The sequence below is a fragment of the Hemicordylus capensis genome, chromosome 4, assembly GCF_027244095.1.
Source record: "Hemicordylus capensis ecotype Gifberg chromosome 4, rHemCap1.1.pri, whole genome shotgun sequence".
Classification (NCBI taxonomy): domain Eukaryota; kingdom Metazoa; phylum Chordata; class Lepidosauria; order Squamata; family Cordylidae; genus Hemicordylus; species Hemicordylus capensis.
The window spans coordinates 119,252,240-119,270,798 of NC_069660.1; the positions used below are offsets into that span (position 1 = coordinate 119,252,240).

General features: G+C 46.4%; 1 protein-coding gene across 1 annotated transcript in view; it reads right to left on the minus strand.

The window, feature by feature from the left end:
* BCL10 (BCL10 immune signaling adaptor) overlaps positions 1-17,537 on the minus strand; it is a 28,392-nt gene extending 10,855 nt beyond the window's left edge. Inside the window, exons 1-2 of the mRNA XM_053246984.1 lie at positions 17,311-17,537; positions 3,473-3,761 (exon numbers count right to left, since the gene is read on the minus strand). Coding sequence (XP_053102959.1) covers positions 3,473-3,761; positions 17,311-17,385 — 364 coding nt within the window. The 5' untranslated portion in view covers positions 17,386-17,537. The remainder of the gene's footprint in view (positions 1-3,472; positions 3,762-17,310) is intronic.
* Positions 17,538-18,559: the final 1,022 nt, after the last annotated feature.

Here is an 18,559-nt window from a genome sequence, read left to right on the forward strand (position 1 = left end):
ACACAGTGGCCCAACAGATGCCTCTGAGAAGCCCACAGGCAAGAGGCAAGGACATGCCCTCTCTCTTGCTGTTGTCCCCTGCAATTGGTATTTAGAGGTATCTTGCCTCTGAAGCTGGAGGAGGCCTATAGCAGGGATGTGCATGACAAGCTTGGGCAGCTGCCGGCAAAACAGGGAGTGATTCCTTTAAAAAGCAGGTAACTTACCTGCTTTTTAAAGTGAACCGTTCCCCACCCCACTTGAACGCTGGAGCCTGAGTTGGTTCGGCGTTTCCCAGAGGAGGCGCTGAACCAGCTTATGCATATACCTAGCCTATATCTACCAGACTAGTAGCCATTGATAGACCTGTCCTACATGAATTTGTCTAGGCCCGTTTTAAAGCCATTCAAGCTAGTGGTCATTACCACATCCCATGGCAGAGAAATCTGCAGTTTGGAAGCAGCTCTTGAGAATATAAGGCTCAGACCAGGGGAGGCAGCAAACTTTTGTGTTTTTTTCCTTAAGCAAGCAAGCAAAAAAAAAGAAAACAAGGGGGGGAAAGACAATGTAAGTTTGCTAGGGTCTGATTTCTGGCTGGCTAGAGGTTTGTTTTTGACAGGACAGTTTCAGTTGTGCCTAGAGAGACAGTGGGTGGGGATTTGCTGGTGAGTCACACAGCTTGTGGGAGGGGCCACATACAGAGGTGGCTCAGTTTGGAAGCAGCTCTTAAGAAGACAAGGCTCTGACCAGGGGAACTTTGCAAACAGTATTTTGCTAACAGATATTGAAGGAGTTTTGCATGGAGTTTAGTGAGGAGGCAGACAAGCGGTCCCTCTTTATCACAAAGGAGATACCCAGCACGCAAAGAAGGTGAGTACTACCCCATTTTCTTGGAGGACTTGAAACCTTTAATTAGCTGACAACTGCAGCTAAGACCTAGCTTTCAAATAAACAAGCTCTATATATCCTAAATAGCCAATAAAACCAGTTATGAAGAATGCCACAGCGGAGGGGGTGCTTCAAAGTGTGTTGCATGGAGGGTTGCATTTATGACTATCTGTCTGAAGAAGTTTGTTCCCTTGAAGCCAAGGTGGCTGACCAGGAGAAGCTTAGGGAGGCAGAGAGGTATGTGGATAAGACCCTCAGGGATGTGTTAGAGGCATCCCAGGCTGGCAGCTCCTCTGCTATCATGGAGAATAAAGGTCTCAGAGAAGAAGGACATCAGTCTGAGGAAGAGGGGAATGCTCCCTTAGGAGGGACCCCTTCCTTGGGTGATGCACCTATATCCTCTGATAGAGAGGATACTCCTCTGGGGTTTGGGGGCCTCCTAGTAGTGGGCAATTTGATTGTTCAGGGCACAGAGAGATGGGTTTGTGACCAATGTTCCCTCTAAGGTGCGTGCTCACACATTTGATGTCCATTCAGTTAATTTTAGACCCCGACTGTGCCTTAGAATAGTTAGTCACAAAACCAACCAAAGAGAAGGTGACCTTAGACTTAATCCTGAGTGGTGCCCAGGACCTGGTGTGAGATGTCAGAGCTGTAGAACCACTGGGGAACAGTGACCATAGTGTGATCCAATTCAGCTTATATGCGAGTGGAGCATTGCCAAGGAAGTCCAACACAGATGTGTTGGATTTCAGAAGAGGAAACTTCTCAAAAATGAGGGGACTGGTAAAAAGGAAGCTGAATAGGAAAGTCAGGACGATGAAATCACTCCAGAAATCAAGGAACCTGTTATTTAAGACCCCAATAGATGAAGCTCAGTTGGCATGTATACCAGGAAGGAGGAAGGGTATCACCAAGTTCAGGAGGACACCATCATGTCTAACATGTAGAGTCAGGGAAGCTATAAAAGAGAACAAGATTTCCTTCAGAAAATTGATGTCCTGCCCAAATGAAGAGAACAGAAAGGAACATAAACTCTGGCAAAAAAAAAGCAAGGAGACAATAAGGGATGCAAAAAGAGAACTTGAGGAGCATATAGCTAGAAGTGTCAAATGGAATAACAAAAACATATTTAAATATATCAGAAGAAGAAAACCTGTCAGGGAGGCAGTTGGCCCCTTAGATGATGATGGCATGTAAGGGGTTATTAAGGAGGATAAGGAGATTGCAGAGAAGTTCTTTGCATCTGTCTTCATGGTGGAGGATACTGACCATATAACCTCTTCAGACTTGAGCTTTTCATGTTTAGCGGCTGAGGAACTGGCCAACAACAAGGGAAGATGTTCTAAACTGTCTTGAAAAACTGAAAATTAACAAATCGCCAGGGCCAGATGGCACCCACCCAAGAGTTCTGAAGGAACTCAAATGTGAAATTGCTGATCTCCTAGCAAAAATATGTAACTTGTCTCTGTGATCAGGCTCCGTACCAGAAGATGGAAAAGTAGCCAATATAACTCTGATTTTCAAAAAGGGATCCAGGGGAGATCCAGGAAATTACAGGCCGGTCAGCTTAACTTCTGTGCTGGGTAAATTGATAGAAAGCATACTTAAGGACAAAATTGTTAAACATATACAAGAAAAAGCCTTGCTGAAGAACCACCAGCATGGCTTCTGCAAGGGAAAGTCTTTCCTCACTAATCTTTTGGAGTTCTTTGAGAGTGTCAGCAGGCATGTGGATAAAAGTGATCCGGTTGACATAGTATACTTGGACTTCCAAAAAGCTTTTGATAAAGTTCTCCGCCAAAGGCTCTTGAGTAAACTTAGCAGTCATGGAATAAGGGGACAGGTTCATGTGTAGATTGGTAACTGGTTGAAGGACAGGAAACAGAGAGTAGGAATAAATTAACAGTTTTCAATGTAAGTGAGAAAGAAGCGGGGTCCCCCAGGGATCTATACATGGACCAGTGCTCTTTAATTTTTTCATAAGTTCACATATACGCTGATAGGATTTGAGCTGTCAGTGACTGACCAGCATAGAGGTCCTAGGATCGTAGTGGACACTCGTTGAAAGTGTCGACTCAGTGCGCGGCAGCTGTGAAAGAGGCAGATTCCATGCTAGGGATAATTAGGAACGGGATTGAAAATATAAATGCTAATATTATAATGCCCTTATACAAATCTATGGTGCGGCTACACTTGGGAGTACTGCATACAGTTCCGGTCGTCATATCTTAAGAAGGATACTGTAGAACTGGAAAAGGTGCAGAAGAGGGCAACCAATATGACCAGGGGCTTGGAGCACCTATGAGGTAAGGGTATAGCATCTGGGACTCTTTAGTTTGGAAAAGAGGTGACTACGGGGAGACATGATGGAAGTTTATATAATTATTCATGGAAATGAGAATGGACAGAGAGAAATCTTTGTTCCTCTCTCAACACTAGAACCAGGGGGTCATCCTATGAAACTGAAAGCCACAGTTAACATTCACAAGTAAAGACATTCCTATGTACACTTATCTGGGAGTAAGCTCCACTTGAGCCTACTAATTTTTATTTTACCTCTTGAAATAGACTAAAATTCATAACATTAAGTTATTAAACTTACCCTTAAGAGCTTCCAGTTTTTCATTTTTTGCTTTCAAGACAGCATCAGTAATCTTTTCTAATAGGAAGTTCTGTGTTCTTTCACATCTGATGGATTCTATCAAGGAATCTAGTCCTTTAGGATGTTCTGCTAAGTAATCCAACAGCTTCCCGGCTTTTTTCCTACTTGAGGTTCGACAAGATATTTCTTCAGTGTCCTCTCTACTGAGTATTTTTTTGGAACGAAGATAATCAAAGTGTCTTTCTGCAATTATTTTATCGCATAGATAGCGACGGAGCCGCTCCAAGACCTAGCATAAAGATAAGACCATGTTAACAACAGCTGGATTTTATCATATTGTACTGGGTTATGTTCTAATATGAGCAGCAAATACAAGATTATATAATATAAATACAAGAGTATGGAAGTAATACAATACACAAAACAAAGTTTTTCATACTGTGTTATGCAGTATTATATAAAATAATTATTTTATATAGGAATATGCACCATACAAGAGACACCTACAACCTTGGGTTGGGGCGGTATAAAAATGTGCTAAATAAATAATAATAAATAAATAATAATAAGTGTTGTCCTAAATGGTAGTACTTGTATTTAGAGCTCAGAATCCTTGTAGTGCTGAATTTTTTTTTAAAAAAAAAAACAAACCTTCCCAGCTTCCTGAAGCCTCCTCACATTGCACTACATAATGTAAAAGATTCAGGGTTGGAGCTAGCTGTCAGCCTTGAAATAGGATATAAATGATTTAAATTGTTGTGATATTATTAAAGAATTAACATGGTAAGGTCCAATCAGTGTTCCCTCTAATCTTTTTTAAATAGTGAGTGGGGAGAGGTTTGTCCTGGGTGGCTGCATTGAGGCCATGTGTGCACATAACACACGCACACTCATACTACACACACTACACTCCTGCACATTTACTCTCTCACACAATTTCTCTTTGTCAGAGAAAATTTTTGGCAAACTTTTCAACCTTTTTTTTTTTTTTAGTCTCCTCCCCTGCTCCGCCTCCTCCCTCCTTCTTGCAGATCTCGCAAGATCTGCAGCCAGAACTGGACGAGGAAGAGGCAGCGGGTGGTGGTGGTGCAGAAACCCAGCTGGGGAAAGCTTGGCAATCTTCCCAGTTTGGGGGGGGGGAACAGGGTGGCGGGCACAGCAGACACTGCGCACCCGCCAGAATCTTCTGCATGGGGGCTGGGATTTGGTGCACGTGTGCATGCGCGCACCTTAGAGGAAACAGTGGTTCCAACTACCTGCCGCCGCCTACATTAGGGGCTGGAAACACCCAGTCTTCTAATGAGAAAATGAAAGTTCATGTTCTCATATTATACTCAGTATCCACACTAAAAATAAATCTATGCTGCATGCTAAAAATGAATGAAACACTAATTTCCATAAGTTCCGTTCTGCTGCCATTGCCATGGAAATGACCCATTTTGGTAGTAACAGTAACATTGTGTAGGTTAGCATGATTTTTTGGGAAACTAACCATAAAAGTCTGCAGGCAAGAAGTGAGAAAGTGATTGATGAAGTGATTGGACTAAATAGTTTAAACATTTACTGAAAATGCTAGCCAGTAAGGCTTGTCTTAACAGTTAAATATCCTTATTTTGAACTTGATCACTATATTAATATATAACTAGCTGAACCAGGCACAGAGCATCTGCGCCTCTAGTTCTTTTCTCGGCTTTCCTCTCACCCTCCCCACCTGATGAGTGCCATTTTCCTCTCGCCCTCCCTGCCCAATGGTTGCTGCTTGGCTGTTCTCCTGGCCAGTGGTTTCTTTACCCTCAGCCGCCTGTCCATCCCCGTTGCTATCTGGCAGCTGCTCGCGAACTCTTGAGAGAGATGTCATGCATGGGATTAGCAACGGATAGATAGATAGATATGGGTAGAATTTAACAGCCTCTTCCTGAAATGCATCCCCCCAACCCCATCAAAGCAGGCCAAATCCTTCCCTATCTCACTCTCAACTGACACACTCAACATTCTGTATCCCTACTATCTTTATCATCCTGGAAGCTTACAGGTCCCTGTCATGCCATTACTTTTCCTTTTATTGTACTAACATATATAGCTCTGAACATCCAGGGAGTCTCCTCGAGTATGTAGAAACAACCATCTTGTTTTTAGGAAGCCCCATCTTGCTTCCAAACCGACAACTGTGAAATCACCCAACTTTGGTAACAGAGGATATGATGGAGCTTAGTGTACAAGCTACAAATCAGGAAGTTCTTGATTCAAATCTCAACTCACCAACAAACTCACTGGTGGTCTACTGCACAATCCCATTGTAAGAGTTAATGAGATGACATAAGCACCCTAAGTACGGATACGCCTTAGAGTGCACTATTCTCAGGTATTGCAATTAATATTGAAGAACGAAAGCTGATGAGTATAAAAAACGTATTTCATACCACTCTGCCACTAACAGTCACTACAATGACCTATGCTTCATTCAATTACAGCGAAGGAGGAAAAGGAAATAAAGAATAGAGGATAGGCACTCAACACATGACCTTGAATTTTCAGTGATACTAGCTGGCCTAGGTGCAAAGCATTTGTGCCTCTAGTTCTCCCTTTTTCCCCCCCCTGCTTCCCCCCCTTGTTCTTGGCCCTCTTCCCTCATTCTCGGTCCTCCTTCTCCTTTACCCCCTCCCTCTCAGCCCTCCCTTTCTCGGCCCATTTCAAGAATCTCTGCGTAGGCAAAGAGAGGGCCAAAATGGGCCGAGTACGGCCCAACTAGTCATTTGAGCGGAAGGCAGACCCAGAGGAGAAGGTTTCGTCGCCCTTTCCCATGCCTGCTTGGCTGTCTTCCTCGCAAGTAGGCCTGTTGGAGGTGACATGAGCTCTCCCGCTGGCTTGCAATGGAGGCTACAGATAGGGATATGCATGGAACCGGTCTGGAGGCCCTTTCTGGGACTCTGAACTGGTTCAAAGAACCGGTGGTTCCGCCAGTTCAACGCTGGGGGGATGGGTCTCCCTTTAAGGGTGGGGGAGGGTGCACTTACCCTTCCCACCACTTTTCACCCGCTGGCACTCCATTTTTTTCAAAATTCATGGGGCGGCAGCGTACCTCCCTGCTGCCCCTTCCCCCATTGTTGCCTAGAAATTGGTGGAACTATGGGCTGCATGTGTGCCTGCTGCGCACATCACATGCGCACGTCACATACATGAAGTGTGCACATTGCATGCACGTGCAGCCCATACTTACGCCAATTTCTGGGCAACAATGGGGAAGGGGCGGCAGGGAGGTACACTGCCACCCCCTGGATTTGGGAAAAAATGGAGCGCCAGCGGGGGAGTAGCAGCAGGAGGGGTGAGTGCACCCTCCCCCCAACCTTAAAGGGAGACCCCCCCCAGAGTCAAACCACACCCCGCGGTTCCGTGCACACCACTAGCCACAGGTTGGAGGCGGCATGCGCTTCTGCTAGATCTCACCCCTGGCCGCCACTTACTCTTCCCTTTGCCCGTCCACCGTTTTCTATCTCTGGCCAGCCACTATCTCTGGTCAACATTTCCTCTCCCCCTTCAGGCTGCCTGCCACTTCCTATCCCTCTTTGCCCAGCACTTCCTTTCCCCTGCCTCTTGCCCACCTGTTCACTTGCCTGCCCATTTGCCTTTTCTTCCCCACCTCCGATGTCACTTTCCTCTCTTCTTCCCGGCAGCTCACTCGCCAACTCTCACTAGAGCTGCCACACATGGGATTAGCCATGGGTACGCCTAGGAGAGTTATGTATATAGATACCAAAATGCAAACAATCTCTGTGCAAGATGGACAGTAGAAATATTTAAAACACATTTTAAAAACCTTCTGGGTGCTCCCTCAGGAAGCAAATGTCACAGAAATAAGATAAAAAGACTACACTATCATAGCTTGAAAACTACATTTTTTGGAATATGGCATTATCGGTTTGCTGCTTTGATGGGGTGGTGGTGACAAACATAAAATGCTATTGTTTGCATGGTTAATTGTAATTTGCAAATCACATTATTTTGTGCCACTCCAGCCTGTCCTAACAGGGATCAGGCAATTCACTCAGCCATCCTCTATTAGGGAATCACTCTTAAAATTAAAGTACACATAACACTTAAAAACAAGTTTATTAATTAGAATAATATGTTTTCATACATATACCACTCCTGCAAACCTCTTCATTGATGCATGGATAAGTAGCTGAAAGAGTTTCACGCTTTTCCTAAAGTCCCTTCTTCAGCAAGTATATCTTCACATTACTGTGCAACTGCTTTGATGAGCATACCACATTAACAGCTATAGCTACTAGCACATTCTAGATGAAAAATTCTAGAATATATACCAGCACAATACATGAAGTTTCCATAACACCACCTTGTGTTGAACAAGGCAGTGCATTGGAGGCTGCACATGTGGCCCAAGGATGTGGAAGCAGCAGCAATCTGGGCCAGCACAGCAGGGTGTGTGCGGGGCACATCCTTTGTATTTACAAATCAGGACATTATAGTGATTTGATCTGCTTAATTGACTAAGCTCAACAAAGTTTAGGCTTCAGTTTAAGTAATTTGTATAGCATAGGTCTAAGGAACACAGGTTACAAAGATTTTGAACTTTTGAACTTTTTTTTAATAGATGTGACTTATTTTCCATAATGCTACTTGTTACATAAAAGGTAAAGTGTGCCATCAAGTCGATTTCGACTCCTGTGGTTTTCTTTTGGTAGAATACAGGAGGGGTTTACCATTACCTCCTCCCATGCAGTATGAGAGGATGCCTTTCAGCATCTTCCTATATCACTGCTGCCCAATATAGGTGTTTCCCATAGTCTGGGAAACATACATAGACTTACTATATCTAATTGCTCCTTGAAGCTAATACTCAAATGCTACTGAAATGTTATTTATTTATTTGATGTATTTCTATACCGCCCAAAACACAAGTCTCTTGTTTACAAACAAAAGGTTAAAACATTATACAAATAAAATACAAATAAACACAAATAAAAAGGTTAAATCATCATAATAAGTTTAAATTAAAACAATGTTCAAACTATTAAGAACAAACTATTAAAACAGTATCTAATTAAAAGCCTATGCTCCTTAATACTTCATTGCATGACCATTACAGAATTGCAGGGGGTAGGTGAATGACAACACACACAGTAAAGATAGGCAAAAGATAATCTAGGCCAGTATATCATCTATGTTCACACACATTCACCTTGATTTATCTGACATGCCTTTGGCATGTCATTCCAGCATTTCCTTTTTCATCACAATCCCCAATCTGTAAACTTGCTAATTACTGTGGCCTTACTATTTAACTGACATTTCCATCAGTGTACTACTACAGGTAAAATTATGGTTTGCTCCAGGATACTGGTGGCAAAGGTACTGGTAACGCACAATGCTTGCACTATCTTTCTTAATCACATTCAGGAAGCTTTGGTACCAGAGATGTGGGTTTTATGGAAAATTTTGGATCAAAAAATTTTCTAGGGGAAAATCCCCATGCAAATTTACCCTCATTTGCATAATATTTGCTTTATTTTTCTTATCTCAAAAAATTACTATGCAAGTTTCCCTAAAACCCTAAATTGTTTATGACTTGATTGGCATGTTATTTAATGCATATATATATAGTTTAAAAATCTCCACCATATTCACCCCCCTGCTGAATCTCTAGAGTTTTTCAAACAGCCAAGCAGAAATTTTACAAATGGAAAATTTTCCATAGAAAAATTAAGTACAGAAAAAATTTCCACCCCAAATCTCTGGTACTAAGAATTAAAGAGATCCCTCAGGCTGAAATCCTATGCACACTTCCCTGGGAGTAAGATCCAATGAACACAATGGAAGTTATTCTGAACAAAGATACATAAGTTTGAGCTGTCAGTATATTTATATAGATCAGTAATTTTCAAACTTTCAGTTTTCAGCGAAGACTTCCCGTACTATTGCTTTATCTGCCAGGAAAAGGAACTCGGAACATCTGTCATGGAACCTCTGATAGCTACTGAGGATTCCAAGCATATTAGGCACACATTCAGTTCACATGGGTCAGGCACACACTCAGTTATTTTATTTTTATTTATTTGATTTCTATACCGCCCTTCCAAAAATGGCTCAGGGTGGTTTACACAGAGAAATAACAAACAAATAAGATGGAACCCTGCCCCCAAAGGGCTCATAAGCTAAAAAGAAACATAAGATAGATACCAGCAACAGTCACTGGAAGTACTGTGCTGGGGGTAGATAGGGACAGTTACTCTCCCCCTGCTAAATAAAGAGAATCACCACATTAAAAGGTGCCTCTTTGCTAAGTTCACATGGGTCAGGCACACACACAGTTCACATGGGTCAGGCATGCTGGGCCTCAGTCTTCCTTTATATAAGAATATAAGAACAGCCCTGCTGGATCAGGCCCAAGGCCCATCCAGTCCAACATCTAGACCACCAGATGCCTCTGGAAGTCTATAGGCAGGAGTTGAGGGCATGCCCTCTTTCCTGCTCTTACTCCCCTCTGAGGCTGGAGAACTAAGAACGGAATACTCTCCCTACAGCTGAATATTGGATGTATTGCCATTCAAAGACACTTGCTCACCATTGCTATCTTCTGTTTGAGGAATCCCTGATTTGAGGAATCCCTGATTTGAGGAATCCCTGACATTGGGGTGGAGTTACCAGTCTTCACCCATGTTCAAACAACATGGGCCCCAGGAGGGGTGGGGTCCTTCAGTTGCTTACCACCCCCACCCCAGTTGCCAAGGTGGCTTCTGCCACCTGCTGCCACTCAGTCCTGCTACTCCTGCCACCCACTGCACTTGCCATCAGGCTCAGGGGGCACTTGGAACCAGAGAGGCCCCCTTTCATTCATCTATACAGAGAAGAATGGAACAGGTCCTCTCTGCTTCCGAGCACCCTCTGAGCCCAATGGAGAGCGTTCACGCACCCTGTCTCAGCATCAAAGCGCATGTGCACTTTCCATTCCCATCAGGCTTGGGAGGTGCTCAGAAGGAGAGAGGCCCCCGTTCTGTTCTTCTGTTCCCAAGCCTTATGGCAAGCAGTGGCAGACAGTTGGAAGAGCAACAGTTGTGGTAGTACAGCAGCAAGTGGTAGCAGCGGCAGTGTGGCAGCTGGTAATGACTAAAGGCACATGCAACACCACTGTGGGAGATCCTGTGCATGCCATTGCCGGTGGGGGCGGGGGAGTGGCGGCGGCGACACAGGCCCCCGATGCCCTAGCTATGCCATTGCCTGAAACCAGGGATCAAGAAACACTGCCTCTGTTTACTAGCCAGACAAAAATTTCACTCATCAGACTATGTTGGTACATTACTTGTCAGTAATGTAATATTATTATGTTGGTACATTACTGTCAAATCAGATCACAGTCTATTTGGGACATCAGGAAAGTTTGCATAGCAAAAAAAATTTTTTTTGGCGGGGGGGAGAATTCATTCAAATTTTATGCAAATAAAAATGCATGGGAATTTCCCTGGAAAATTTTCAGGAAAATCCCACATCTCTGCTCCTATTCCCTCATTTACCAATCAGAATTTCATTTTAAAAAAATTCACAAAATAATCCACAAGACAAAATAAAAATTCCTGGATATTTTTCTAAACATTCCTCAAAATGGTGTCTGTGCCTGGTAGGTAAGGTGTTCTTCAGAGGGCATGTAGCACCAGAACAGAAAAGGCCATGGGTCGTCACCATCATCCAAAACTGAAGGGAGTAAATCTTCACTAGAAGGTCTGAGAAGGCAGGGAAGTTCTCTAAGGTACACAGGGACCAATAATAGTCTTAATAATGAACAGTTATTTGAAAGAAGAGATTTTACACTCAGCTGAAAAACAGCAGCTTCACCCTGGCTTTCAAGTTATGCTGAGTTCTACCTACTTCACTAACCAATGTTCATAAAGCTAAATATGATGACAAATACAACCAATATTTATATACCCCTTTTCATCAGAACTTCTCCAGGTTCCCATAACAAAATGGCTCCCTGTCCCCCAAAGGCTCATAATCTGAAAAAGAAACATAAGATAGACACCAGCAACAGCCAACGGACAGGTGCTGTGCTGCAGATGGATAGGGCCAGTTGCTCTCCCCGCTGCTAATTAAAGAGAATCACCACTTTAAAAAGGTGCCTCTGCTCAGTTAGTTGGGGAAATCAACCCTACAATAAGGACTCAAATCTATTTTCAAGTCAAGTGAAAAGTGGTTAATAGAGAGACAACAGGTCATTCTGCCAGGAGGGTGTGTCATCAACTGTCACCTTCTGGGCACTATTCCAGTAACAAGCATTAGTTTTAGAACACAGAGACTAACAGATCACTGAGGAGATTTACAGTTTGCAGCAAACAGCACCAAGCACTTTACAGCAGGGGGAGGGACCCGTAGGAGGCGACTACAAAAAGACAAGATGTAATACCATTGACTCATTGTGTGTCAACCTCAGCTAACAAAGAGGGGAATTTCTATCAAAACTCTAGGAGAAACTCCTACACAGAAACTTGAAAACTGGGGCAGAATGCATGCCCTTTGGTTAGTCACCCTCTTTCCTCTTCTAATGCTACTCTAACCTTCCAACAAGTACACAAGCCCCATCACAAGACTCTTCTTCAATTCTGAATGAAAAGCAGCAAGCTTACCACACTTCTCTGCCTATATTGCTAGAAATGTTCTTAGGCATCCATCCAAGAGTCCCCAAAGAACTCAAATATGGAATTGCTGACCTCCTTGCTAAAATATATAACTTATCCCTGCAATCAGGCTCTGTACCAGAGGACTGCAAAGTAGCAAATGTAACACCGATTTTCAAAAAGGGATCTAGGGGCGATCCGGGAAATTACAGGCCAGTTATCTTAACATCCATTCCAGGCAAATTGATGGAAAGCATTCTCAAGGATAAAATTGTAAAGCACATAGAACAACAGGCCCTGCTGGGAGAGAACCAGCATGGCTTCTACAAAGGTAAACCTTGCCTCACAAACCTTTTTGAGTTCTTTGAGAGTGTCAACAAGTGTGTGGATAAGAGTGATCCAGTTGACATGGTATACCTGGACTTCCAAAAAACTTTCGGCAAAGCTCCTCATCAAAGACACCTGAGAAAACTTAGCCGTCATGGGATAAGGGGACAAGTACATGTGTGGATGGCTAACTGGTTGAAGGACAGGAAACAGAGGGTAGGTATAAATGGAGAGTTTTCACAATTGAGGGAAGTAAGAAGGGGGGGTCCCTCATGGATTTGTACTGGGATTGGTGCTTTTTAATTAATTCATAAATTTATTTATTTAATTTATTTAATACATTTATATAACACCCCAACCAAAGTCTTGGGGCAGTTCACAACTATAAAAGAACAATACAAATAAATAAAATATTAAAATCAATTAAAACACCCAAAAGCTGCTTGAAATGAAATCAATTTACAATATTTAAAATTACAAAAGTTAAAAGGCCTGGTTAAAAAGATGAGTCTTCAAAGATCTTTTAAAAACCACTAGAGATGGGGAGAGTCTTATGTCAACGGGAAGAGCATTCCAAAGTCTCGGATGCAACAACTGAGAAGGCCCGTCCCTGAGTAGCCACCAAACTACTTAAAGGTAGCCACAGATGGGCCTCCCCTGATGAACGCAGTGCACGGGGATCATGCAGAAGAAGACGTTCTCTTAAATAGCGTGGACCTAAGCTGTTTAGGGCTTTATAGGTTATAACCAGCACTTTGTATTTTGCCCGGAAACCTATTGGCAGCCAGTGTAACTCCTGTAATACAGGAGTAATATGGTCTCTTTGAGATGACCCGGAGACCAACCTGGCTGCTATGTTCTGTACTAAATGTAGTTTCTGGACTACATACAAAGGCAGCCCCACATAGAGCGCATTGCAGTAATCAAGTCTGGAGGTTACCAGCAAATGTATTACTGTTCTGAGGTCATGAATCTCAAGAAACAGACGCAGCTGGCGTATCAACCGAAGGTGATAAAAAGCACTTCTGGCCACTGCCTCAACCTGATAAACCAGGTAGAGGTGTGAATCCAGAAGCACTCCCAGACTGCGTACCTGTTCCTTCTGAGGAAGTGTGATCCCATCTAGAACAGGCAGGTCAATATCGTTTCCTGAGTAATAACCCCGCACAAGTACTTCCATCCTGTCTGGATTCAGTCTCAGTTTGTTATTCCTCATCCAGCCCATTACCACCTCCAGGCAGGCATTCAGGGAGGATATGCCTTCTCCTGATGAGGTTGCCATGGAGAAATAGATATGGGTGTCATCATCATACTGATAACACCCAGCACCAAATCCCTGGATGATCTCTCCCAGCGGTTTCATGTAGATGTTAAAAACATTGGAGACAATATGGAGCCCTGAGGGACCCCATATAAAAGCTCCAAGTTTTGAAGAGCAACAGTCTCCAAGCGACACCATCTGGAATCTGCCCGAGAGATAGGAGCAGAACCACTGCGAAGCAGTGCCTCTTACCCCCAGCTCCCTCAGACATTCCAGGATACTATGGTCAATAGTATCAAAGACGCCGAGAGATCCAAAAGGACCAACAGAGTCACACTTCCTCTGTCAAGTCCTAATTGGAGATCATCCATCAGGCCGACCAAGGCAGTCTCCACCCTGTAGCCTGCTTGAAAACCAGTTTGAAATGGGTCTAGATAATCAGTTTCTTCCAAGACTGCCAGGAGCTAAGAGGCCACAACCTTCTCATTCACCATACCCAACCATGGGAAGTTGGAGACAGGCCTGTAGTTATTAAACTTTGAGGGATAAATGATACAGAAGTAGGGGTAAGCAGCAAGATGGCCAAATTTGCCAATGATACCAAACTCTTTTAGGTAGCGAAATCCAAAACAGATTGTGAGAAGCCCCAAAAGGATCTCTCCAAATTGGGTGAGTGGGCAACAAACAGGCAAATGCAGTTCAGTGTTGGCAAGTGTAAAGTGATGCACATTGGGACCAAAAAACTCAACTTCAAGTATACACTGATGGGATCTGAGCTGTCGCTGACTGACCAGGAGAGGAATCTTGCGGTTGTGGTGGGCAGCTTGTTGAAAGTGTTGACTCAATGTGAGGCAGCTGTGAAAAAGGCCAATTCCATGCTAGGGATCATTAGGAAGGGGATTGAAAATAAAACTGCTAATATTATAATGCCCTTACAAAAAACTATGGTGCGGCCACACCTGGAGTACTGCGTACAATTCTAGTCACCACATCTAAAAAAGGACATCGTAGAACTGGAAAAGGTGCAGAAGAGGGCAACCAAGATGATCAGGGGCCTAGAGCACCTTTCTTATGAGGCAAGGCTATAACACCTGGAGCTATTTAGTTTAGAAAAAAGACGACTGCGGGGAGACATGATAGAGGTCAATAAAATCATGCATGGTGTGGAGAAAGTGGATACAGAGAAATTCTTCTCCCTCTCACATAACACTAGAACCAGGGGTCATCCCATAAAATTGATTGCCAGGAAATTTAGGACCAGGAAATGGAAGTACTTTTTCACACAATGCATAATCAAGTTGTGGAATTCTCTGCCACAAGATGGTGGTGACAGCCAGCAACCTGGATGGCTTTAAGAGGGCTTTGGATAACTTCATGGAGGAGAGGTCTATCAATGGCTACTAGTCATAGGGCTACAGGCCACCTCTAGCCACAAAGGCAGGATGCCTCTGAGTACCAGTTGTAGGGGAGCAACAGCAGGAGAGAGGCATGCCCTGACTCACAGTACAGCAGGGCCACTGGCTGCTGCTGCCAGATGCCTGCCTGCCTGCAGCACGGAACCGCCGGAGGCCGGCCAACCGAGCAGAGAGGCACCAGGTCCGGGGGTGGGTGTGGAGGCCCGGTCTTCCCACCTCCCCGAAATGCTAGCAGTCTGTCCCGGCAGCCCCAAACGGCAGAGTGCGGGAGGGATGCCCGGTCTACCCGCCGCGGACGGGCGGACCAGCCCTCCAAGCTCGGGAGCCCCGAAACAGCGAGGTCCAGAGGAGAGGTCTACCCGCAAGGTCTACCCGCTGAGATACCAAGGCGGACACCCTGTCTACCCGCCGCCAGCAGAGCAGCCCTCCGAGCTCGGGAGCCCTGAAATGACAGAGTCCGGAGGGGCGGCCTGATCTACCCGCCGAGGGACCGAGGCCGGGGCGGAGAAGGGCAGAGACTGGGGCGGAGGCCTGGTTTACCCGCCGAGGGACCGAGGCTGGGTAGACCGGGCCTCTGACCCCCGGAGCTGAGAACGGGGGGCTGGCATGGCGGCAGTCGTCTCCCTCGACCCCGGGATGCGGAGAGAGCTGCTGCCTGAGGGCTGTAACACCCACCCGGCCCGTGAGGCCACCTGCCCGGCCAAGGCCTTCCCAGCTGACCCGGAGCCGGTCGCGACACACCGCCACGGTGGAAATGCGCCTGACGGGGGCTGTGACCGTCCAGGTGGTGGTCCCCTCCCGGAGCCCCCCTCCTCGCGAAGGGGCAGGAGGGGATCCGCTGGCCCACGCCAGCTGGGTTGAATACTCCGGGCGGACTGCGCGGACCCCACCCGTTTACCTCTTAATGGTTTCATGACCTCTTGAACTCTCTCTTCAAATTCCCCCATTCTACGAAACTTTACAGTAGCAACCAGTTTAGCACTTGGGGCTGGCATCTATATATTTAATCCCCGTCATCTATATATTTAATTTAAGACATGCCTCTGTGGGGATGCGTCCCACCCAGCAGATTGGCTGGGCGGAGCAGGCTCTCCGGATTGGCTGGCCAACAATCGGCAGCCACCATTTGTGAGGTTGCCACTGGGGGAGGCGCGCTGCTGTTGTGGTCCGCTTGGGAAAGCACACGTCTGTCAGTGGGCTGCTGGGGGAAGTGGGCGGCAGCGCACTTGGGTTAGGTGCCAAGGTGGCTATGCACTTTGAGAAGTGGGTGGCTGGTGGCGGGTCGCTTGGGGAAGGCACGGGGGCAAGGCAGCTGCAAATGGACAGCGGTGGCAAGGAGCCAGAAAACAGCTGCGGGTGGGCTGCTTGGGGAAGTTTGGTGGAAAGTAAAGCAAGCAGAGTGGGCAAGCAGTAAGGAGTTATGCAGTGGGGAGTAAGAGTCATGGCTTGCAAACAAGAGTGGCAATTGCCCGCTTCAGGAAGGGCCGCAAGACACAGGTGGCGGTTGGCAGACGAGGGCGGCAAGGCGCGAGACAGGAGGCGACAGTTATTTTGCAGTTGCTTGCCCACTGTACCTGACGCAGGAGAGATGGAGACTGATGGACAGATGGATGTGCTTTCAGAGTGCACAAAGCAAAACGGGGCAGGAAACAGTGGGGGGGTGGGGGACAACGCTTGGGAATGCAAGACCTCACACCAAAAACTGGGGGGAAACCCTTAAAGACTCTGAGGGCCAATAGCTGCAGGGCTCTCCCCTCCAAAAACCAAACAAACAAACGGTGAGGTCCAACAGCTGCCAGAATCCCCTCCCCTACAAAAAAGGGAGGGGGGACTGTGAGGGCCAACAGCAGCCACTCTGCCCACACACACACAAAGGAGAGATGGAGAGAGAGTGAGGGAGCGTGGCATTACAACCAAACAAATTCTCACAACAAAGCTCCAAAAAGTAAGTAAACTACCGCACAGAGCATGGTTCAGCTAGGGTTACAGTCTTTTCTACGACCTCACTCTATGCCCAGTTTATCCTTGTAGCGCCCCCGCCCCAGCACCCAGCTTCTCCTCCCCCTCCCCGCTCAACATCTCCTTCCCTTCAGCTGCCCCTCCACCTGGGCTTCCTCGTAGCGCCCCCGCCCCGTCCTAGGGCCCTCAGCAGCCGAGCTTCCTCTCCCTGCACCGCGGCCAGAGCGCCGGGTGCTCCTCCTTGCTTACTTCCTTTTTCACCTCCGCCATCTCATCGTCAGTGAGCGACCGCCCGAGATGAACCGTAACCCCTGAGTCCGCCATAGTGGGAGCACAAACCGCCGTCTCTAAGGAAGCGGGAGCAGCCAGAGACTCAAAAGGGGGATTTTCAACGGCAGAGCACGCAAGACCGGGCGGAAGCCGGACTCGGGCGGAAAGGAATGAACGTTTCCGGCGCCGATGGGAGCGAAACCACGTCCCTGCTCTCGAAGCCTCGCCTACTCTGCGGGAAGTATTCGGAAAGCTCGCCTAATCCTGTGCGCATGCGCCCTCGGGGACGCTGCCTACACGCGGTTGTGGTCTCACTCGGTAGGCGTAGCTCCTCGGTGCCTTCTCTTTCCTAATAGTGCTAGCCAGTGCTTCGGTTTCACTCTTCTTGGTTCCCCCATCCTACAGCCAGTTTCATAAGTGACACCACCAACTTTCTTTGGACAAAGCAGGAGACCGTGGCAACTTGGGATCATACTTTGAGAGGTTATGGAACCCAGCGCCTTCTTCCCATTTCCTTTTCGACTCTCATCCTTTCCTTTTAAATTTGTGCTAGCTGAACCGGCACAGAGCATCTGTGCGGTAGTTTACTTACTCTCTGGAGCTTTGTTGTGAGAAATTGTTTGGTTGTAATCCCACGCTCCCTCACTCTCTCTCCATCTCTCCTTTGTGTGTGTGTGGGCAGAGTGGCTGCTGTTGGCCCTCACAGTCCCCCCTCCCTTTTTTGTAGGGGAGGGGATTCTGGCAGCTGTTGGACCTCACCGTTTGTTTGTTTGGTTTTTGGAGGGGAGAGCCCTGCAGCTATTGGCCCTCAGAGTCTCTTAAGGGTTTCCCCCCAGTTTTTGTGTGAGGTCTTGCATTCCCAAGCTTTGTCCCCCGCCCCCCCCCCACTGTTTCCTGCCCCGTTTTGCTTTGTGCACTCTGAAAGCACATCCATCTGTCCATCAGTCTCCATCTCTCCTGCGTCAGGTACAGTGGGCAAGCAACTGCAAAATAACTGTCGCCTCCTGTCTCGCGCCTTGCCGCCCTCGTCTGCCAACCGCCACCTGTGTCTTGCGGCCCTTCCTGAAGCGGGCTATTGCCGCTCTCGTTTGCAAGCCATGACTCTCACTCCCCACTGCATAACTCCTTACTGCTTGCCCACTCTGCTTGCTTTACTTTCCGCCAAACTTGCCCAAGCAGCCCACCCGCAGCTGTTTTCTGGCTTTTTGCCGCCGCTGTCCATTTGCAG